Raw genomic sequence first — 23772 nt, forward strand, 5'->3', positions numbered from 1 at the left:
GATTTTGGAAAACAAAGAAGAACAGAAACAAAAACAAAGAAGAACAGAAACAACAGGCTCATGGAGTCCCATAAAACAGTACAGACAGTAAAATATGATGGTGATGATGCCTCCCTGGCAGAAGAGAATTATAACTGGAATCTGAGATTGTGCAGGGCTAACTAAATGCGTTTAAGTTAGATATTTCAGGACAAAATAAGTTTGTGAATTTGAAAACAACTTAATTTTGATACAGATGGCAGCTTTGTGTAGAGGACGTGATTGAGATTTTTAGCTAGACTTCTTGTAACAGTTTCACTATAGTGTATGACTAGATTAATGTTTCCGTCCTAAGCAGTCAGTATCATCCTTTTTAATGATTCACAAAAGGATAAGGAACGGATTAATTGCTTGACATCATTGTGTTGAGACAAATACCTTTTGGATAGACAAGAAGAGTAAAAAATGGTACTGTGTTTAAAAACTGTATGTATGGGATGGAATTGGAAGAAGCAATTGTGTTTACATGTGCTTAATTGCAAGGAAGAAAGAAAGCTACAACAGTAATGCTTGAAAGAAACGTGTGGGTGATAGATGATATTGTAATATTATCACACACATTTATGGTTTCTAGATACTTTTACAAAATCAGCATTAAAATTTAAAATAAAATTCATTAGATTAGTGACAGCTCATACTGACTTGAATATAGCCTTATTTTCATTCCTGGCATGAGAGGTACTAAATTTCATTAGTTCTACTTCCAGGTACAAGTAATTGAATGTTTCTGGCGGAAGGAAAATTAAATGCCTAGCAGACTAGAAACTGTGGCTTATGGCGTAGGATTTAGAAACTTTGAAAATGTAAAACCTTCTTTAAAAAGTTCTTATTTTAAGGGGAATATGTGCAAACAGAATCACAGAATTGAAGGGGTTGGAAGGGACCTGGAAAGATCATCGGGTCCAACCCCCCTGCCAAAGCAGGTTCCCTAGAGCAGGCTGCCCAGGTAGGTGTCCAGACAGGCCTTGAATAGTTCCAGAGAAGGAGACTCCACAACCTCCCCGGGCAGCCTGTCCCAGTGCTCTGTCACCCTCACCGTGAAGCAGTTCTTTCGCATGTTGGTGCGGAACTTCCTGTGCTCCATCTTGTGAACGTTACTCCTTGTCCTGTCCCCACAAACCACTGAAAAGAGGTTGGCCAAATCACTCCTCTTTTCAGAGGGGAGGGATTTTTAAACCATTTTATCTTTTTTATTATGAAACTTGTATTTCTCATAAAGCTTGAAAACCTAGAGCAGAATTTTCTTTGCATAATTATATAATAATATTTCACTGGTCAATTTTTTGGCAACACAGATTGAAACTGGTGACAAGAAATCGCTGTGCTTAGTACTTCCTTGATTAAGGTTAGATTGTATTGCAGTAAAAAGAAGCGTGGAAAATGTTTTTTCAGAATGCGTTTACATGCACCTGACAGGGAATGTTGGAGCAGGCTAGCATAAATTCCTCTTGTGAAACTGAATAGTTGCATGCTACCTGCAGCTACTGAGTCTGCCTTGTTTGGGTTTGAAAGGTATTCTGAATTGCCATGGGAAATAGCTCCTGTGAGTGTAGAACAGTTGATTAACAAAATCAAGTCACAATTGCATATATAGGTAGAATTTTCTCTTTCTTTCTGGACCAGCTTGTAGAATTGGAAAAGTAGATAGTTTCTGGAAATGTAAAACCTTCTTGAGGTCTTAAAGGGAAGCTGAAGGCTTTAAAGCTAAGCACAAACAAAGTGGTTATGAAGAATTTAATTATGTGTCAGGTCATCTCTGAAAGCAAAAAAAGTTAATGTCTATGCAGTAGAGATGACATGAGTAAGGGGCCTTAGATGATAAATATGGTACCTGCAAAGGGGGAGAAGAGGTACACATACTGGAGGAGTTTGTGTTTGTTTGCAGCCAACTGTTTCTACTTCAGATTTTATGAAGAATTTGTTGCCCAAAGCCAGCCTACCTTTTCCATCTATGTTGATCTAGTAAGAAAAAGAATGTAACCTCTGTTTCAACTTTAGTCTTTGTCCTTAGACTAGTATAGAGGCAAGCAAAAAGCTGTTTTTTTTTCAGGCTTTTATTTTAGTATACATTCAATAAGAATTCTTCTCTACAGTTCTAGTGAATGTTCTTCAAGACACAAATGAAATTAAATCGTATTCTTCATTTTAAAGCTGTATGCCACTGGATACGGAGCAGGTGGTAGGCTTGGAATTGGAGGAACAGAGTCGGTTTCTACTCCAACTTTACTGGAATCCATTCAGCACGTGTTTATAAAGAAAGTCGCAGTGAATTCAGGAGGAAAGCACTGTTTGGCGTTGTCTTCTGAGGGAGAAGTTTATTCTTGGGGTGAAGCAGAAGATGGTAAACTTGGTCATGGAAACCGAAGGTAATGCTTTGAGGTGTTATTTTGTTAAACTGCTAATGGCTATCTATTATAGTTGCGATGTATTTAGGTGTTATATGAGTCTGTATGTTGAAGTGTTAATTAGTGATATGGGAAGGCATTTTTTTAGATTGGAGAACTACAAAATACTTACCAGATAAAGTTACTTGGATTTCTGTGACTAGATCCTGGTAGATGCCAAAGGCCAGTGGAATTCTTTTGGAATTTATCTTGTGGGTATGTGGATCTTCATGGCACTTTAGTAGGGAGCAGAACTGCCATTCTGCTTGTGATGTTCATATGCACTGTTTCCTATGTTAAAGGAGAAATTCTGTTGTGTTTGAGACAACAATAGCCTGAACCAAAAAGAAAAAGGAATGTTTAAGTCCATGGAGAAAAGCAGTCCAATGCAATATATGTTATCAAAATTTCTAGTGTTAAATTGGACTGATCTTCTAGTGTAAATGCTTCTGTAATTTCACTTAACCTGTAATGCTTTAGTATAACATATGGTAAAATAATTCTAGTTTAATAATTAATTCATATTTCTGAATGAATAATGAAACACAAATCTTGAGGAAGTTAAACTGGAACAAAATTAAATTCTGAAGTAGATTCCCTTGTACTCATTTTATAAAGCTCTTTGTACATTGATGTATGTGAATGGTCTATCCTAAAAGTTCTCAAAATGATTATTTTCATTTCAGCCCTTGTGATCGTCCTCGTGTAATCGAATCTCTGAGAGGTATAGAAGTGGTTGACATCGCTGCTGGAGGAGCACACAGTGCATGCATTACAGCTGCAGGAGACCTTTTTACATGGGGAAAGGGAAGATACGGACGTCTTGGGCATGGAGATAGTGAGGACCAACTAAAACCTAAACTGGTAAGAAACATTTGGAATTCTGTACGGTTTTAGTCCAGTTCTTAACTTCTGATTTGCAACTTCCCATTTCTGTGTATAAAGAATAGAAGGAAGGAGTGGCGGCGTACATTTGTAGGAAACATACTGTTGCTTTAGGAAACAGATTTGAAAGAATGAAGTAAAAGTAGAGCTGTAAAGAGATCACCAAACAACTTATTAGTAATTTGTTTAACCCTCCCTGTCAAGCAAAACAACATCTGTAGGGTGTGTAAAGGTCATAGCAGTTTACAATTGGTACAGATTTACAAGCTATTGTTGCTTCCAGTTTGGGTGGAGATGGGGGAGTGAAGTATCTTAAATGCACTTCAACTGCCTGCACTCCCTTCACATAAGTACTTTGCACCGAAAATAACCAGATGTGCTCATTCCCCTGCTCACAAAAGCAGGGTCTACCCACCTTTGTTATGCATCCTCCCCTTCCTTTCACTCCCGCCCCCTTCCCACCCCATTTTCTTGGTTATTATGAAGGTAGCTAGTCTGTAGATGAGTTTGAAGTATGTGAAGTTGTGGATGATGGATTGGGCTACCTCTAATCCCTCATTTCAAGTAGGGGTATGGATTGGGAGGATGCAGTTCATGTGGATCAGTATCCTTTTACTTTGTGATTCCCAATTCCATACCTCATCACTAGATGGCAGCATTTCAGAAGTTAAGATGTTGATTAAATTCAGATAATGCAAGTGCTAGGAAATTGTAAACTACTAAAAGGCTATTGGAAAATAAGTGGTGTATACAGGAAACTGAAATTATGTGAACAGAACATAGTCTTTGAAAACCTTACATGTTTTGTATGAGTTATTTTCCCTGACTTCTTCAGTAAAAAAATTTAACTTGTCAACCAAGTAAAAAGAATAATCCAGTATTTTAAAATGTGTAGTCAGCTTTCATTTTGTTAGTTTGAAAAGAGCAAAGAGCAAAGGCCTTTGACTTGAATTCATTTGCATGATCCTGTGGTATTTCAGACCCACAGTTCCAGTGAAGCACCTTTCCAAGCTGGGCTTGTTGTCTTTTATGAAACTAAATGACTGAGTCTTTTGTTGTAAACAAGAACTGGTGATTGCTTTACAGGTGGAAGCTCTCCAGGGCTATCGTGTGATTGACATAGCGTGTGGCAGCGGCGACGCACAGACATTATGCCTTACTGATGATGATACAGTCTGGTCCTGGGGTGATGGAGATTATGGAAAACTTGGGAGAGGAGGCAGTGATGGCTGTAAAGTACCAATGAAGGTATTTGAATATAATTTTTTCATTGTTTTAGAAGCCATGAGGTTAAAGAGAACACTGAAAATAGATTCATTAACATAAGCAAGCTTCCACCTTCCTTGGGATATCAGGCTTCTTCTGTTGTTAATGATGGGATTTGTAGGATACAATGACTGGTCTTCAAGTTTTGTGCTGACTGAAGAAGTTGTACTTTGGTTTTCTTTTTGATGAAATTGCTGGCTCCAGGAATATTTCTTATTTTAACTGGTTCCTCTCTTAAGGTTGGATTTTTCCCAAGAAATCTTTGTATTTCATAGAATCATAGAATGTTTTGAGTTGGAAGGGACCTTAAAGACCACCCAGTTCCAACCGCCCTGCCATGGGCAGGGACACCTCCCACCAGACCAGGCTGCCCAAAGCCCCATCCAGCCTGGCCTTGAGCACCTCCAGACACCCACAGCTTCTCTGGGCAGCCTGTGCCAGTGCCTCACCACCCTCTGAGTGAAGAATTTCTTCCTTATACCTAACCTAAACTTACCCTGTTCTAGTTTAAACCATTCCCCCTTGTCCTGTCACTACACCCCCTGACAAAGAGTCCCTCCCCATCTTTCCTGTAAGCCCCTTTTAGGTACTGGGAGGCTGCTTATAGCAGAGAAGAGTCTTCTCTTCTCCAGGCTGAACAACCCCAACTTCCTCAGCCTGTCTTCACAGGAGAGGTTCTCCAGCCTCTTGATCATCCTTGTGGCCTTCTTCAGGACTTGTTTTAATAGGTCTGTGGTGTTCTTGTACTGGGGGCCTCAGAACTGAACACAGTGCTCCAGGTGGGGTTTCACAAGAGCAGAGTAGAGGGGGGGAAAATCACCTCCCTTAACCTGCTGGCCATGCTTCCTTTTGTTAGTAAAGTTGCGTAATACTACCTCATGCCATACTTTCTCTGTATGTTATCAATTCAAGTCAATATCAATATTAATTCAAGTATCAGCACTTGAAACAGAGATGAGTGCTGTTTGTGTTGGAGAATAATATAAGTATGTAAGTGTATACCTGTGCACAGTGGATTTTAGATTCTTAGTCCAGAATCACATCTTTTTATGTAGATACAGGTGTCCACATTCAATTTCTCAAAGGACAAAGTCTACCAGACTATCCCAAATAAGTTTTTTATTGCATGATGCAACACAATATGAAAGTAGCTTGTTTGTCTCATAAATCATCAGTCCCATAGCATTGATGGTAAAATGACATGAGGACCTACACAGTGAGTAGGAACGGTGTATTGCAGGTTTAAGTATTTTTTTACTGTCAGCAGAATCACATCCAATGTCAGAGGAGCTAGGGATGATTAATGTTAAGAATTTGGAGACAAAACCCTACCATTTTTACTAAGGAGCAATTACTGCAGGTAAAATAGTAGATAAGATCTTAAACAATTTTCCAAGTCTGAGCTTCTTTTGAATGTTTAAGTAGTAAATAGTGGAAAGATGAAAGGAGTGGAATTCTACTAAAAGATCTATATGCATATTTTAATTCATAAGCGCATACACAGACACTTTAACACTTACACATCCTATTTGACTTACATGTAAGACATTCCTAAATACAAGGCAGTTGATGAAACCATAGCTTCCTTAATTAATTTTGATTTAATTTGCTATTATTTTTCTAGATCGATTCCCTCACAGGCCTTGGAGTGGTTAAAGTAGAATGTGGATCACAATTTTCTGTGGCTCTTACCAAATCTGGAGCAGTGTATACCTGGTAAATATCTTACATTATTTACCGTTCCAGTCTCTGACGTCAGTGAACTTACTGTTTTTGCAATTGGATCTGTGGCCTGGACACCTTTAGAAGACACAAAATACACATTGAAATGTGGTGTAAGGACCTGCACAGTATAAGCAGGAACCACGTTGTGGGGTTTTAAGTATTTTTTTTCACTCTGTCAGCAGAATCACATCCATGTCATACGAGCTGGGGTTGATTAATGTTGAATAATTGGAGACAGAGTCATATTGTTTCCCCTAAATATCAAATATTTTTGGTTGTTGGACTATTTATAAATATACCTACAGGCCTAATATCAGACAGAGTCTGTCCTCCTGTTTTTTTCTAAGAATAAAATGGAGTTTTGAAATGTTTTATCTTCTCTGTGCAGGGGCAAAGGAGATTATCACCGGCTAGGCCATGGATCTGATGACCATGTTAGAAGACCACGACAAGTGCAGGGACTGCAAGGAAAGAAAGTCATTGCAATTGCTACAGGGTCTTTACACTGTGTTTGCTGCACTGAAGATGGTATATCAGATATGTTACTTAGTACTGCATTTGGAGGGGGAAAAATATTTTTTTAGCCAGATGTTGGTAGGCTGACCTTGTTAAAAATACTGGTCCTTTATGTGCATGGGCATATTTTGTTTGCAGTTGTTGCATAAATCTTGAGTAGAAAGTATGTCATTGATTTACAATGATCACTTAAAAAATAACAGAAGGCTTTTAATTGATAAAAATTAAGAGTTAAGTTTCATAAATACAGACAGTCAAAGAACAATACAGAGCTCTAAAAGTTACTACAAGTTCATCAAGGAGTTGAATGGTTGGATTTAGTGTTTTTACAGTTTTTTTTTTACCTGTTGAGGTGTTTTAACCTGGTAAATGAAACATTGTGCAAACAATACTGCTTTTTATAGAGTAGGTTGAGATACAAGATACTCTTTACAGCAGACTCACTCCCAAATTTAATTAACAAGTCTGCACAATAACTGGGTGTTATAGATGCTAGTGAAATAGGAGATAACTGTAGAAAATGAATGCTCAGAAATGAGGTTGGTATTTTAAAAAGGTTTTTCTCTTCTGGTCTGCCATTTCCTACTGCTCTGCAGCAGAACTTTGTTGTACACACTGTGAAGAAATAGATGCATCTAATACTAGCTGCTGTAGGAATGTAACTGTTATTTTTACCTGCAACAGATTGTGGTTTTCAGGGTGACTAAGGTCCTGGAAATCTTAATTATAGTTTAGAGCCTCATTTGATTAAATAGTTTATAAAATTTTATTTAAAAAAATCAGACAAACTTCTGTCTTGGCTTCAGAAATAATTACTTTTATTGTTTTAGGGGAGGTGTATACATGGGGAGATAATGATGAAGGGCAGCTTGGAGACGGAACAACTAATGCCATCCAAAGACCACGCTTGGTTGCAGCACTTCAGGGCAAAAAGATCAACAGGGTAGCCTGTGGCTCAGCACATACTTTAGCATGGTCAACCAGTAAACCTGCAAATGCTGGCAAGCTCCCTACACAGGTAATATTTTGGCTTACTACATTCGGATTCTAAATGTACTTAGTATTCTTATTGTTCATCCTCTAGCAGACATATTTCTTTTCTAAATCCCTGCATCAGTTTAGTGTGCTTTGATTTGTTTTGAGCCGTTGTTTAAATTCCTTATTTCCAAAGAAAGATTCAGTTGGTAATCCAATACTGAACAGTAAATTGGAGGGAATTTTAATTCTATATTCTACCAGTGAGGATCTTCCTAGTGGGGTTCATCATTGCTTGCCTCACATTGAGAAGATTGGTTCTGAACATTCAGTTTTTCAACTGTAATGATGGTGCATAATGCCTGGGTGTAGTGGTAAAGTATGTCTATGGATAAAAATAATTGTGAATTTTGGGATAACATGAATAGTCTGTCATGTTTCTAATACTTGCAGACACTTTCAGTCTAGATAATTACTATTAATATGCTATGAATATTTTTTTAGACACAGCTGGACTCTGTATTAAGTTTTGACAGGGTGAATAAGCAATACCTGAATTTAATACAGATTCGCCTACAAATCTTAAATTATTCTGTTTAATAAAATGAAGTATATAATAATTCTAAATTACTTTTGGATATTGTTGCCTTATCGCAGGTTCCTATGGAGTACAATCATCTACAGGAAATACCCATCATTTCATTGAGAAACAGGCTTCTGCTGTTGCATCACATTTCTGAACTCTTCTGTCCTTGCATTCCAATGTTTGATCTTGAAGGAAGATTGGATGAAACTGGCCAAGGACCCTCAGTTGGGTTTGACACACTGCGGGGAATACTGATTTCACAGGGAAAGGTATTTATCAGGATAGTTTTTTAAGGCAGTGATTTGTAACTGTAAGAGAAATGTACTGCTTGAACAGTTTCTGAAGAAAGTAGAACTGTTTATCTCGTTTTGTTCTGTATGTTGCATGTCAAATATTTGCATATTTGCAAATATAGCTATTCTGTTCATGACACTTTTATATGTTAATGCTATTAACAGGGAGTCTTTAAGTAAATTAAATATGAGAGTCGGTGTGTAGGAAGCATATTTAATGTCATTTACTTTAGAGTGGGTAGAACTGTTGTAGAAAGGCTTCAGATACAAGATGAAATATGGTAAAAGGTGTATTTTTTGTCCAAGGCATTCACTGGGGACAGCAGAAGTTGTGATGTTGTACTTGTATCTAGACATTTAAGTCAAGCTTACCTTCAGAGATTCTAAAGACTTAAACAAAAAACCCACCTTCAAATTGAGAGTGTAAAATTGTATCCAAGTATCTACCGAGTTAACCTCAGATATTTAAATTTGCATGAAAAGTTTTCCTTTTATTTTTTTGTTTATTCCTTTCCTTAGCAGAATGGTTTCTTCTTTGGCTTTTTTTTTCATTGTTTTTCTCTGACATTAACTGTTTGCCATATACATATGTTAGTGTGGTATAAATCAATTTATACTCAGTAGCGTGTTGGTTGCCTAGTAATAACTGAAGCTGGATGCAGTACAACTTTTCAAGCCATGATATTGAGTGATGCAGGAGAGACTTTTCCTCTTTACTTTTTGGTATCCCACATGTTTCAGGCTTGAATTCTATTAGCACAAATAACATGCCCTTTAACATCTCACAGCTTCTTCTCCTGTTGCTCTTACTTGTTTGTTTGTGAGTATTTCAAAAGCATTTGATGCCTGTTTCCATGTCTTCTGAAGAGAGACTACGAGGCTTTATGCTTTTTCTAGTGTTTTGTGATGCACTTGGAAGAAAACTGCTGAAGGCTGGTAGTACAGGATCAGTTTCTCTGTTCCGTTGAAGTCATTTTTTTCTCTCTAAATTGAAGTGTGTGTGTGTGTGTTTATCTGTGTAATATGCGCAGCATTCTTACTGGATAGCAGTTTTGCAACTTAATTTTTTGTATTTTTCTTTTTTAGGAGGCAGCTTTCCGAAAAGTTGTACAAGCAACTATGGTGAGAGATCGTCAGCACGGGCCAGTTGTAGAGCTCAACAGAATACAGGTATCCGAAGCTGAAGTTTTGATTTTAATATGTATGTTTAGCCACCAGTGCTCTATGTTTGTCAGGTCCCTTTGTGTTTCAGCTGTTTGATGTCCTAGTATACTTGGAGGAGTTGAATTGGAGGATAAAACAATGAAGAAGCAAACGTAGCAAAATCTGCTTGTTTTTTTTTTCTTTTTTTTTTCAATGTGTTTTCATGCAGACTGTAGTTGTATAGGGGAAGGGGACACTTCTTGAAATATCAAGTGTGTGATTTGGACTGTAATGAATGAGCAAAGTCTGTCCTGCTTGACAAAGGACTGCTTTTTCAAAACTCACTATATTAGATAATTCAAGAGAGTAGTGATTCTGATGCCTTACTTACCTTCCCAAGTGGTCACATGAATTACTCCGCAGTTGCTTTCGTAACATAGAGCATGAAGGGCTGGGGAGGGTGCTGGGAAGGCTCTTCGTTATGATTAAGAATCAGGCTCTTAAACTCTTGTCCTCTGCTGGTCATCACATGTAGTCATATTGATTGCAGAACGGTTTGATACAAAAAGGCTTTTTTTCTTATAATTGATGTTAGAAAATGTAACGTTGTGCCTTAGGCCAGATGTGTCTTTCTTTCCATAGATATTTCCATAACATAGAATAGTAAAACATTGTTTCTTTAAACGGGATGAAGTCTGGTCTTACAGAATCCTCATGTGTTTCTTTCATTTAGTCATGTTTTTTCTTCCTTTTTTGATATATTAGAAAGTAAGAAAGCTACTCTTCGTAAAGTTAGAATGGAGAATTTGGGAAAATTTTGACTAATCAGCTTTCTCTTAGTGAACTGAAATATGTTCTTTTTCTCCTGGACAATATTTTCTGCTCATTTGCTATGTTTTATGGGCCCATAAAACTCATGGGAATGTGACATGATTAAAATTTGTTATTTTCATATATTATTTGTGAATTTGAAGCTGAAGGGAATGCCAATGATCTTTCCATTACTCTTTTGGGGGAATTCAGAAAGTCTAGCAAGTAGTGCAAATATTTAACTTTAAGCAGGAAACTCATGGCTGGGGTTTGGGCTCATTTCTTAATATCCTTCTACTGTTGAGGTAATTTATAAAGATGAGCTTTCTCTTGTATTCCAGTCCATTACGTGAATCTCTCTTTAAATCCAGAACAGAATTGGTAGCTGCGGGGCTTCTATTTTTCATAGTTTCCGTAGGAAATGAAATATTTCTGTAACGCAAGTCTGTCCTAGATTTAGCCAAGTGAAGACTAAAAAAGATGATCATCATAATCTAGTCTGCTTATACAGTACCAATTAGAAGCCATAATTTCTTTAGTTTGTTCTTGCAGGGAATGGAAATGTGCTTTCTTAAAACTATTCGATTGATCTTTTAAGTAGAGATTCAAAGCTGTTTTGATGGAGTCTCAAACAGCTAATCATCAATGGTGGGAATTTTCATCTTAATTGTAGTTGTGAGTCTAACTGCAGCTAGACTCAAAGATTCCATTGCTATCAAAAGACTTTTCTTACAGTTCATAAATTATATAGTTCAGTCAATTCAGTTCGTCATCTCCCTTGGTATAAAGTAAACAGATGAGGTTTTAATTGCAAGGTTTTTTGCAGATACTGACTTGTTCTTTAAAACGTTTCCTGAAATTCATTGTTCAGTGGTTTCTTCAAAAATACTGTTAACTGGTCATAACAGCTGTTAACTTCTGTGAAGGCAAGCCAGGCACGACTCTCTTGTCCTGAGGTCAAGTTTTCCATGGACTAGATTCCTTTTCGAGAACTCATTTAGCCTGAATGCCTGCTGGGAGCCTCATGATAGCTAGACACAGCATTTTGGGGGAGTGTTTTGTTGTTCCTGCTCAAGGTGAGTGAACTGTGAATATGATGGCGACTGTACTGCAAGTCACCGGAGTACCAACCTGGATTTTCTATAACATAAAAAAATTGAGGGTAGGTGTTTTTATGACTTGAGGTATAGCATGAGGGCAAGCTGGAATGCACAGCCATTTTAGGACACCATCAGAGGATTGTGTAGGGTAGAAGAAACCCAAGTAATGCAGTTTTGTTTATATTACTTGCTGGGAATGGTCTTTCAGTGAAATGCTTCAGAACAGCACCTGGATCCAGTTCTGAAGTGGCGTGATAGAAGTAGTCAAAGACTGAGCCGCAAACTAAACCAAATTATGTTGGTAGATGGCTCCAGAGCTCAAGCTCACTGACCTGCTAACTAGTAAATAGATTTACCTAGTACTTAGGTACCAGACTAACTAAAGTGGTGTCAAATGTCAGTGGTGTCAAGTGTGGTGTTGAGATCTGTAGGCAAAGATGTTCTTACTGCTGTTAAATCATACCTTGCCTTTGGATGAAAGAGTATTGAAGCAGTTGAAAGGGATTTCCTCCTTTCAAAAGACAAGCAAATTTTAGTTATTAAGGAGAATATGTACTCTCAGGAACACAATATTACAAAGGATCTCCAAAGGAAAGGTTTTTCATGTCCTCTGCTGTCCTGGGAGGAATGTTGCACTTCTGGATATATTAAATTCTACTTTAAGAGTAGTTTCTTCCTCCTTACTAGGACTACTTATTAAATGTGGATTATAGAAATCTCACTAGTATGGCGATTAAAAATTATATGGCCTTAAATTAAGCACAGGCTATCAATGAATGGATTATTTGTTCTTTTGCAAGTGTTACTCTTCAATTTAAAAAGCATCCCTCCTCCCTCCTGGTTGTTGTCTTGTCCCTTATCAAATGTGCTTTTAAAGGATACTCATTTCATGTAACTTTGTTTTCCTAGACTGAACATGCTAAGCTTTTTTGTCTTATTTTTGTAGAATAGCTTTTCTATACTTTTTTTGCTTTATTTTCCTCTGTGCCATTTCCGTTTAAGCATAGATAACTGAAACTTGAAGGCACAGATGACGCATTGTCTGTGCTCTTGGAATTACCACACTAATTTTTTTTTTTCCTCTTCTGGAAATGGATTTCATTACATATCCTCAAATTGTGTTTGTTTTCTTCACAGATGTCTCCTGTGTTAACAGTACATTTTTCTTTCTCTGCTGATTCTAACTAATAAGCTGCCATCTTTTTGTAAACGTTTTTATTAGTCTCTAACTGTGTGATCTTTGTCACTTAAAAATGCATTAACCGAATTACAGATTGACTTGAGTGCCTCTCCCCCTTTGTTGCAGTGGTTCTGCTCACAATAAATGACTATTCGCTGTTGCTGTATGCTGCTTCTGAGCTGCTGCATTTCTCTGTGGTCCAGAGACCACAGTTTTGCTATTTTCCAGTGAAGAGTCTTACTCTTTGCTAAAAACTTTTTACATTTTAATATGGGCATCTGTCAGCACAGCAATATATTATGGTTCTGGCAGAAGTGTCAATAATCCCTCATGGCATTCTTACGCTGCTCCTTTAAAGTCAAGTCATAACCATTCCTGCATCTAAAGGATCAGGTTAAATGAAAATCCTGCGTTGCTAGTGAGTAAGTACTGAATTAAACATACAATAGCAAATGTGCATACCTTTCTATTCAGTTCAGCCAAGATTGCTTGCCGTTTTATTGTCACATAATATGTATTTTCAGTCCGAGGTTTGAAAGTAACTGCTGCATTCACAGACCATCTACTCATACATGGTCTTTTCAAGAGAAGATTCACTGATTTCTCAACTTAAATTTCTTCAGTATCCAAATTCCTTAAAAGTCTACTAAATTAAAACAAGTTTGTGTTGATTTAGAACATCCTATACATGAGAAGGACTGGAGTGTGTCAGCCTTTCAGGAAAACCCGAAAGAAACCTGGCAGATCTTTTCTTCACGGCATCCAAAGCATACAGCAACAGAAGAGCTGGATTTTGAGATGTATTGTACCAAATACAGATTAGTGGGATCAGTTTAAGCTATTTCTGCATAAATACTCTTATTGATATTGATGAATTATATGCACCGTAGGATTCCCTTTACAGTCAGGGCAGGTAGAGAATATAAAATGCAGAATGCTAAGGGGAAAAAAACACTTCAGGTTTCTCCTGCCTTCTGTTTATTTTCTTTCCTCTCTGTACTGATGAAATGCTCTTTGTATTCTCAACCATTCTGTGTGCATCTCCTGCAGCAAAATATGTGGGATTACCCTTGCATGGCATTTGTTAGGAATCTTAATCAAATCTTTAAATATGCTACTTTTTTGGTAGGTGCTTAAGAAATGCATTACTGTGTCTACACGCAGGTACACACGTTCACTTTTTGTAGTGCTTGCTCATTTTTAGATGCTGCTAGTAAATACCTAAATATTGTCATTAATTAACTTAAGAAAAACCATGTATTCAGTTTTCTGGCCAACAACAGACACCCTGATTTGTTTTGTTTGTGAAAACCTTACCCTGTTTTGACAATGGATTGTATGAGTAGAAACAGGATGAAATAAGTAAGTGGATTGCAATCCAGGAAAACAAACAAACAAAAACTCTCGAACTGTTAGCAGTTTCTTCAGAAACAAAGAGAAAACTTTATTTTTTGTTAAGAAACTTTATCAGCGATGGCCCACTATCTTTCCATTTGCTTCAAAGATGAACAGATAGAAACAGATGAACAATGAACCATTTGAAATTAAAGATGAATGAGGTATTGGTGGTTGAGGGAACACAAAGTTTCTTATCTAGGGAAGAAAGCGCACAGGGCTGTCAGCAGAACTGGTAAGAATCATTCAGTCCAACTGCAGTGACTTCCCTTTTGCTTTTGCATTTTACTCTTAACAGCAAAATTACTAAGGTCCAACCAACCTACCTAGAGCAATCATTCAGCAGTCTTAGGTCGGTTCAGGACGTGTGCTAGAAGCACGTAGATAAACAGATGCTGTTTTTGGTCTGTGCCAATTTTTTCTGTTACTTGGCACTGAAGTTTGCACAGTTCATAAATGGTGATCATCACAGTAATCACTCAGTTCAACAGCTCTGTCACAGAGTTAGGAACAACATGCCTAAGTCTGGGGAGGAGCAACCCAGGCACCAGGACACTCTGGGGGCTGCCCTGCTAGGAAGCAGCTTGGCAGAAAAGGCCTTTGGGAGCCTAGCTGATAAGCCAGCAATGTGCCCTTGCCACAAAGAAGGCTAACAATATTCTTAGCTGTATTAGGGAAAGCTCTGGCAGCAGGTTGAGCAAGGTGATCCTTCCTCTCTACTCAGCACTGGTGAGGCTGCACCTGGAGCACTGTGTCCAGTTCTGGGCTCCCCAGTACAAGAGAGACTTGGGGCTGCTGGAGAGAGTCCAGCAAAGGACCATAAAGGTGATGAAGGGAATGGATGGAGCAGCTCTCCTGTGAGGAATAGTTGAGAAAGCTGGGACTGTTTAGCCTGGAAGAGAGAAGGCTTGGAGGAATCTTGTCAGTGTGTATAAATACCCAAAGGGAGGATGCAGAGAGGATGGAGCCAGGCTCTTCTCAGTGGTGCCCAGTGGGAGGACAAGAGACAGCGGGCACAAACTTTGTTGTTTGTTTTTACTGGGAGCCAGGCTGCTCACTGGCACAGGTTGGTTCAGAGAAATTGTGGAGTCTCCCTCCCTGGAGATCTTCAGAAGCCATCTGGACCATGTGACCTCCAGAGGTCCCTTCCAACCTCAGCTGTCCTGTGGTTTTGTAGTAGCTCTGGGCTCCTATCAGCCTGAAATTAACTGCTTTTGTCTTCCTGGAAAGGGTCAGGATATGTCATAGGAGTCTGTGCTACCTGTACACTGTACATTTGAAACTGGGTTCTTCCTCTGTATATGCTACAAAAATACAGGGTAGACCTCTACAGATGTTTCACTGAACACATTAATGTTTTAAATATGAATCTTATATGCGATCTGCACAGAGATGCTGGCTGAACTTTGTTCTTGCAGTGACTTCTATAATGCGTTTATTCAACAGGTAAAACGTTCTAGGAGTAAAGGTGGACTGGCTGGGCCTGATGGTACAAAGTCAGTGTTTGGACAGATGTGTGCTAAAATGAGTTCCTTCAGCCCTGATAGCCTTCTGCTTCCTCATCGGGTTTGGAAGGTCAAGTTTGTTGGTAAGAGGATTCCCTCTCTGTCTCCAATTTGTCCCAACTGTTTTGCACTTTTCTTTACTGTTCTGGTTTAATTTTTTGGAGGACCTGAAGAAAGGAAGGAGTATAGTAAAACAATGTCTGTGTATAGGCGGCATAGCATGTTATTTCCTAACATATAAGATCTTAGGAAATACGAAAACTTTGAAAAATGATTTTATTAACAAACAAAAAACAAAACAACAAAAAAAAACACACCCAAGATGAATGGAAACAGTTCTGTAGTTGTCCTTGGACTCCAAAGGCAACTTTCTTACTTTTAACAGGCATTTTGCAAAACCTAAATGTGTTCTTCATCTGTCAGAATCTGTAAATAATCCTGGTTAGCTGCTCTTACTTTGAAGTTCTTACAATTTGCATGTCACTTTGAGCTTTAAGATGAAATGCAATTTAGATTGAAGACCCACTGTACCTAAATGTACCTATTGTGTGTAAAATACATACAAAAATCTACTTTAAAATGACACTTAAGAATCATGTTGCTTAGGCTTTCTTTTACCACCTCTATTGTTCTGTTTTGATTAGGGTTGAAAACAAAAATGGTAGTTAAACTCTGGCAAAGTAATAGTTCTGAAAGTCTGGTATGTTGCTGATAATTGTTCAAAATAATACTGTTTACGAGGAACTGGAAATATACAGATACAAAGGAAAGCATAAGGTGTTTTCAGAAGAATAGATAAGACAGTGTAGCTTTTAGTAAACTTTTGCTTACCCAGTCATCCCTGTGGAAGGAAATTCAGTTTATTTCAAGACTTAATTTGGAAACATTTTTGGAAGAGTGTGTAATTTTAAGCCTGTTTTCTTCTCCAAGGTGAATCTGTGGACGATTGCGGCGGAGGTTACAGTGAATCAATAGCAGAAATGTGTGAGGAGCTTCAGAATGGGCTGACCCCTCTGCTAATTGTGACACCAAATGGAAGAGATGAATCTGGAGCAAACAGAGATTGTTTCCTATTAAATCCTGCTGCCAAGTCTCTCTTACATATGAACATGTTCCGTTTTCTGGGTAATTTCTTACTGACATGCTACTTGAATTACACAATCAGAATATTGGGACTGAGAGAAATAATAATTAAAATACTGTATTTAAACTTACAGGTGTACTTCTGGGCATTGCTATCCGGACTGGCAGCCCTCTGAGCCTCAACCTGGCTGAACCAGTATGGAAGCAGCTTGCAGGAATGAACCTAACAATTGCTGATCTCAGTGAGGTAAGTGTGAAGTTTCTGAGTAGGGTATAGCTTACAGAAGACAAGCAGACTCTAGCATAAGAAATTCTCTGGGGATTTGCTTCCCTGCTGTATGTATTTGTAGCATTTTGACTAATCTTTCATGTTTTTGAGCCAGTTTATAAAGATCACTTGTACTCACTGTTAAAACTGTACGTTTTATCTTTCAAGAGTAGCTAAATAACCTATTTGAATTGTAGAATATTCTCAAATGCACTCATAGATTTGACTAGATAAATATTTCTGCTTAAACTCCTACTTGCCAGCAAACCTTTCCATAGCTGTTACTGTCTGAAAATGAGTTCAAACTACTACTGAAAATAGTCCACACTCTCATACTGAACATCACAAACTTTCAATTTCTGTTTATTGAACTCAGTAAACGTGGAGTTCAGAATTAGGTATTTGTTACAAAGAAGAGTTCCTTTTCAGCTACTGTCATCTAAAAATATACCTACCGTAAAAGCACCAAGTCATTTACTTGTTGGTAAGGGGATTCCTTTTGTATCAAAACAGCCATCGGATTTTGCGGAGTTAATCATGTTTTTAAGCTTTAAATCTATTTTCTTATATAACAGTTTCTTGGCAAATGCTCCTCAAAAGGATTGAAATCTAGAGCACGTGTGCCTTCCAACATCCCAGCATAATGCAATTTTGTATAATATACTGAGCTATTTTACTGCTTTGGAATTCACGTAGGTGGTTACGGTCGTTAGACATTTGACTCAATGCTTTTGGTAGGTGGCACATGATGCAGTGCTTTGGTAGGAGAGAGGGACTGTTGTATAGTGCTAATAAACTGTTTTTAACTTAACGGTTATTTATTTTTTGAAAGGTTGATAAAGATTTTATTCCTGGGCTGATGTACATTCGAGACAACGAAGCTACATCAGAAGAGTTTGAAGCCATGAGCCTCCCGTTCACTGTGCCTAATGCAAGTGGTCAAGATATTCAGCTGAGTTCCAAGTACACCCATATCACACTGGATAACAGAGCTGAATATGTGAGGCTGGCAATAAACTACAGGTTTGTTGGATAAGTCATTCATATTATTTAAATGGGCAAGCATTTTATTTTAAAAATCTTTAAAAGGTTTTGAACAATATGAGTCTTTAACCTCTTATGTACAAATAATGTTTTCATGCGATTTGATTTTCATATTGCTTTTAATCTCTCCAAAGCAAAAAGATTAAACTTAAGTTTTAGGAAATAGCATTTAGGAAACAAAACAAACTATCATGCATGGCTCTAGATTTTAATAGCTGTCCTGACATAGCAGTTCTGTCAGCCAGTTTTGTGTGGAGAAATTCCCCTAGTTCATCCTATGCAATAAAATAGTAGGCTTGAAACTATCTTCCATGCAATTTCCCATCTTCATATAGATCTTTATGAAGAGTGCTTTGGTTTAGTACTACTGCTCTCATGATTTTTCCTATCATCCGTTTAAGTCAAGAGCAGTCCCAGATGAACTGTTCTTCTATTCTCGTCTGAGAAAGAACACTCAAAACAAAGTGTTCATACCTCAGACACTATCAAATAAGTGACATCTTCCTGCAGACAAGTAAGTTCATCCATAGGTGACAGAAGCTGAACAATGCACTAAAACGTGGGAAATAGTTCAGCGTTTGTGCAAATGGGCCTTTGGTTACTTAGATACCTAATCTAGACAAGTACATTGAAGAAGCAGCTGTGGGCATCTTGTTATTTGAAACAGTGAGCCCAGTGCCTGTTGTGCCTATTGAACTGTGGAAATTAGATGATTTTGATGAGAAACTGATTCATAGGTGTTTTATTCTCCTCACCATAGTTACCTATTTTAGAGAACGCTTGAGCCAGACTGTATCATCACTTATACTTGCTAGTTTGCAGTGCAATGTCTGCCAACAACTGCTTGAATTAGTCCTTGTTTTCATGTGTATATACATGCTCCAAATGGATATAGACTGATATTTAATGATGTTTTTTGACAATAGAGAAGAATATAATTTGCAATGGATAAATGATATATAAAATATCAAATGGATACTAAAAACTTGCATTCACTTGAAGAAATGTTTTTCTTGTCTTGAAAATTCTAGCTGTCATCAAAGGACAACAGTGATTTTGAAGTGTTCTACAGTTAGAAATCTTTTGGGAAAAACATTTTAATAGATTTTTTTTTTTTAATATATGAAGGCCTTGAGAGAAAAACTAGAACCTAAATAGAAACCATGTGAAAAAGTGGATACATAAGAAAGACCTTGTCCTGAGATCTTTGTTTATTTTAGTGGTGACAAGCCTGAGGACTGGACATGTCAATGATGTGAATCTCTGCTGTTCAGAGCTTAGCGTCTTAGAAATTAGCTTGACGGGAGAGGAGGAAAAAAACAAAACACAAATCATGGATGGCAGCAGAAGCACTGAAATGTTACTTATTTATCACTGTCTAAAAACACAGCAAATCCTTTTCCTTAGATGTAATGTTTTAGTTCAGACCCATTTTTCTTTTACTGTCATGTCTTGTCTAGTGTTGGGAATGTTTGAGGGCACAGTCTTAAAGTACAGATGATCTTTGCCCAAGAGAAATTCTTTTCAAATGGGGTATTGGTCTGTTCTTGCCAGGAATAGCACATGAATAATACTGGAAATAAAATGTTCAAAACAGTGGAAAATACCTCTCCACAGTGAGCTTGCTGTGCAGTATGGAATGCTGTAGAAACTGGTACAAGTCAAGTATCAGGTGTGATAAGCATTAATTTTCTTTGGCGTATAGCTGGAGACTTGAGGAGAACACCTAAAGCTCCCTTGATATTACAATAAGTATTAGTTAAAAATTTTCAGGAGAAGGCATTCACAGAATCCCTTGAAATGTGTCTCTGCAGGCTTCATGAATTTGACGAACAAGTTGCAGCAGTTCGTGAAGGGATGGCCCGTGTTGTTCCAGTTCCTCTGCTTTCGCTCTTTACAGGATATGAACTGGAAACTATGGTATCAATTTCTGTTTTGCTACCTCTGTCAGACTAACTTTTGAGTTGGAGTCTTCATTTGTATTTTACTAATCCAAGATTATCGAATAATAAAACCCACATTTAATACTGTTTACAGTGCTTACTCTGATTGCAAACACTTTGCTCAAGGAAGGACTAGAAAATATTTTATTGCTCTCATAGTGATCAAAAAGTTATTTTGATATAGCTGAGCAGTGAAGCAGTGAGGGAATGAATTACTTGTGGAGGTTAAAAAAAAAAAAAAAAAGGGAATTACAAAACTCCACCAACCCAACAACAATAAAAAGAAAAACCCAACCCACTAAAGAAAATCACCAAAAATTCCCAACCAAGAAAAAAAAACAAAACATGGTAAAACATGGTAAGATGTATTGAATTCTGAGAGCAGTTTGGTGGGAGATAAATCCTATGTTTTTAGAGGTGAATTGGAGACATTCCTCCTAGGTAAATTATTTAATTCTTTATGTGACTCAGGAAGATGAAAGAAGCGTGTTGTCCCTTGATGGGAAGATGTACATTTAGTATCATTGTAATAGGAGACTGTGTACAGCACTTCAAATACCTGAATTCTCATTTTTTCAGCGTAAAGGCTGATTAAATATTTTAAGAGAGTGGAGGGAACAAATCACCTACAATTGATTTGATCAGACTTGTAGCTTATCATTGTATTCTCTTTTTCAGGTATGTGGAAGCCCAGATATTCCACTTCACCTTCTGAAATCTGTAGCAACTTACAAAGGAATTGAACCAACTGCTTCCTTGATACAGTGGTTCTGGGAAGTGATGGAGTCGTTCTCCAATACCGAGCGATCTCTCTTCCTGCGTTTTGTGTGGGGCAGAACAAGGCTGCCCAGGACTATTGCAGATTTCAGAGGGAGGGACTTCGTTATTCAGGTAAAGTGTGTGGGATGGGGAGTGGGGCTTTAATTTTAAATAGCTAGAAGTGGAGGAGGAGTAGCATGACTGCTGTGGTTTAACCCTGGTAGGCAGCTAAACACCACAAAGCCACATACTCACTCCACTCCTGCCAGTGGGATGGGGGAGGAGAATCAAAGGCAAAAGTTTGAAAACTCGTGGGTTTCAAGATAAAGACAGTTTAATAAATAGAGTAATAAATTAAAGTATTGTTTCAATATTTATTTGTGGTGTGGGCAGTGAATCAAAAAAATACTGTGCTGTTTGTTTTTGACAGGTATTGGATAAATACAATCCTCCAGACCACTTCCTTCCCGAGTCATACACTTGCTTCTTTCTCCTGAAGCTACCCAGATATTCTTGTAAGCAAGTACTAGAGGAAAAACTGAAATATGCCATTCATTTCTGCAAGTCTATAGACACTGATGATTATGCCCGGATAGCGCTGACAGGAGAGCCAGCTGCTGATGACAGTAGTGATGATTCTGATAATGAAGATGCAGATTCTTTTGCTTCAGATTCTACGCAGGACTACTTAACTGGGCATTAAACCAGAAATAAAATAAGGGATATAGCTGTTACGAGCACTGAGGCAAAATGCCAAAATGATAATGAAGCCAAGGACAGTTTAGGGCTCAGAATATAGAGTATGTAGTCAGAGGAATCTTCTGAAAGTTGGGAAAGTGTGTTTGCTACTCATGGTAGGAATTAAGGGTTACAGCTTAAACCATCAGCTTAGAATGAATGGCACAGTATATGGGCATTTAACATTTATTTTAAGAGCTGAAAGTGGCCCCCCATAATGCTGCACTACATTTAGAACCTTTGTGTTTACTGAAGTGTTGTAAATGTTTATATAAATAAGGTAGTGCAGCATCCAAAAGGCAGTGAAACCTTTTAATTTGTGGGTGCAGTAGTTTTTTTCATATTAAGTGTTGTGTTCTGTGTATCTTGATTGTATATTGGAAATACTGTGCAACAACTGAATAGTATTATAAATATTTCAATTAACTTTACTAGAAGTTTGTTAAAATTTTTTGAACATTGAATTAACATTATTCCTTGAAATTCTTCTATAGATAATAAAAATGGCCAATAGTTTCACCTTCACCCCTGGTTTGTATATTTTAGCTTATGCATTATTTATCTAAAATTTGATACCTTTCTGTGAACAGCATCATAATTCTTATCATGGAAAGTGTACTGTATATAATTTGTGCCATGTAAATGCAAAAGTTATAATTTCCCTCCAAATAAAATTCTGCCACAGAAAGAAGTGCTCTGTGTGTGTGTGTTTTAATGGCTGTACGGCTGTCACATGGAATGAACATTACTTCTACTCATCCGAGAAGTGTTTCTGCAATCCACAGTTGTTGGTCAAACACTGCTGCTGTTCAAGGAATATGCACCAATAGTAAGGTACGTTGCCATTGACAGAAGGTGAGCTGTAGTAAACTCAGAGCAAGTCTACATGGCACATTAACAGCAATGATTATGTGCACCTTGTTTATGCAGTTGTTCCAAATGCTGCTGTTGTCAGTAATGGTGAACTTCATCTCTGGGGAAAAAAAATCTCCTTTCAGGAAACGTAGGGGACTGATGTCTTCAAGTACCTTCATGTAGAAGAAAATGAAAACATACGTAATGATATATGTACAACCTTGTCCCTGAAAACCTTGTTGCTAACAGTATTTTAGTTCAGAATTGAGTGGAAAGTGATGTTCAGTAATAATTAGGATAGGTATATGCACGTGTTTATTTGAACTCTTACAATTGAGAATTGATTCACTGTGATTTTTTAGTGCTTGTATGTGACTTCTACTCCAACTTTAAATATTAACTGTGATCATGAAATCGCTTTTCCTGAGACATAATTGGTATTTCGAAATAGTGGTGTAAAAAAAAAAAAAGGCAACGACTTTTATCTTTGCTGCTGAATTCAATTTCTTCTGAATATCCTGAGGTAGAGTGGAGAGTCTTGTACAGAAGTGCTCATGTGGTTGTCTGCTGTCCTTTGCCATGGTAACACAGGAGCCATTTAGGCATCAGCTTGATCAAAGAGATTCTGTAGTCAGCTTTTCAGACGTGATGAATGAGTCATGCCCAAATGCCACAAGCCCAAGGACTTGAGACCAAGTTCAATTGCCATTCTTGAATTTCAAAATCAATTTCAGGAGTGTACAAACTACTATAAAACACAGTTTTCATGGGGTGTGTCATTGGGGGCAAGGAGGAATGTGACTATCAAGAGTTTTTCTTCCAAAAAAAGCAGAAAGGACCTATTTGTTTTGTACAGTAGCAGTTCCCATTGTTAATTTGTGGAGGAATAAAAGAAGGTTTTTAAGCTTCCTTCTTTGCTTTCCCATCCTAACAGAAGAGTTCCGGGAGCCCTATTACAGTGTGAAATGCTTGTCATCTATGGCCTGTCTTAAAATAGTTCTGAGTAGCCAGTTGTTTTTCTTTAATAAATCATTGTTTTGAGTATTGAAAAAATGGGAATTGCTCTTATTTAGCTTTCAGATGTAGGTTCTTGAGAAGGAAAAGGGCTCAGCCTTACAAATGAGTTCATGTGTTAGATCCCTTTAAAAGCAAAGGACCAGATGGTGGTTTGATTTTTATAATAAAGCTTTACAATTGTGAAATTGCAAGATAATAAAAGAAAAATCCCATGTTCAGAATCACTTTGTTTTCTGAGCAAATTCCCCATTCCTCTAAAGCTC

At 37.6% G+C, this 23772-nt stretch overlaps 1 protein-coding gene across 4 annotated transcripts in view; it reads left to right on the top strand.

The window, feature by feature from the left end:
* The window catches only part of HERC2 (HECT and RLD domain containing E3 ubiquitin protein ligase 2), a 108030-nt gene extending 85702 nt beyond the window's left edge, over window positions 1–22328 (top strand). For all 4 annotated transcript variants that reach the window (XM_038173178.2, XM_027446869.3, XM_038173180.2 and 1 more), the window contains 15 exons: window positions 2191–2405; window positions 3110–3287; window positions 4395–4556; window positions 6199–6290; window positions 6688–6827; window positions 7646–7833; window positions 8448–8645; window positions 9756–9839; window positions 15744–15885; window positions 16733–16927; window positions 17020–17132; window positions 17986–18176; window positions 20012–20117; window positions 20819–21031; window positions 21330–22328. In XM_038173178.2, coding sequence (XP_038029106.1) covers window positions 2191–2405; window positions 3110–3287; window positions 4395–4556; window positions 6199–6290; window positions 6688–6827; window positions 7646–7833; window positions 8448–8645; window positions 9756–9839; window positions 15744–15885; window positions 16733–16927; window positions 17020–17132; window positions 17986–18176; window positions 20012–20117; window positions 20819–21031; window positions 21330–21602 — 2490 coding nt within the window. In that variant the 3' untranslated portion in view covers window positions 21603–22328. The remainder of the gene's footprint in view (window positions 1–2190; window positions 2406–3109; window positions 3288–4394; window positions 4557–6198; window positions 6291–6687; window positions 6828–7645; window positions 7834–8447; window positions 8646–9755; window positions 9840–15743; window positions 15886–16732; window positions 16928–17019; window positions 17133–17985; window positions 18177–20011; window positions 20118–20818; window positions 21032–21329) is intronic.
* The last annotated feature ends 1444 nt before the right edge of the window (window positions 22329–23772 follow it).

This window comes from Anas platyrhynchos, chromosome 1 (assembly GCF_047663525.1).
Source record: "Anas platyrhynchos isolate ZD024472 breed Pekin duck chromosome 1, IASCAAS_PekinDuck_T2T, whole genome shotgun sequence".
Taxonomy (NCBI): Eukaryota; Metazoa; Chordata; class Aves; order Anseriformes; family Anatidae; genus Anas; species Anas platyrhynchos.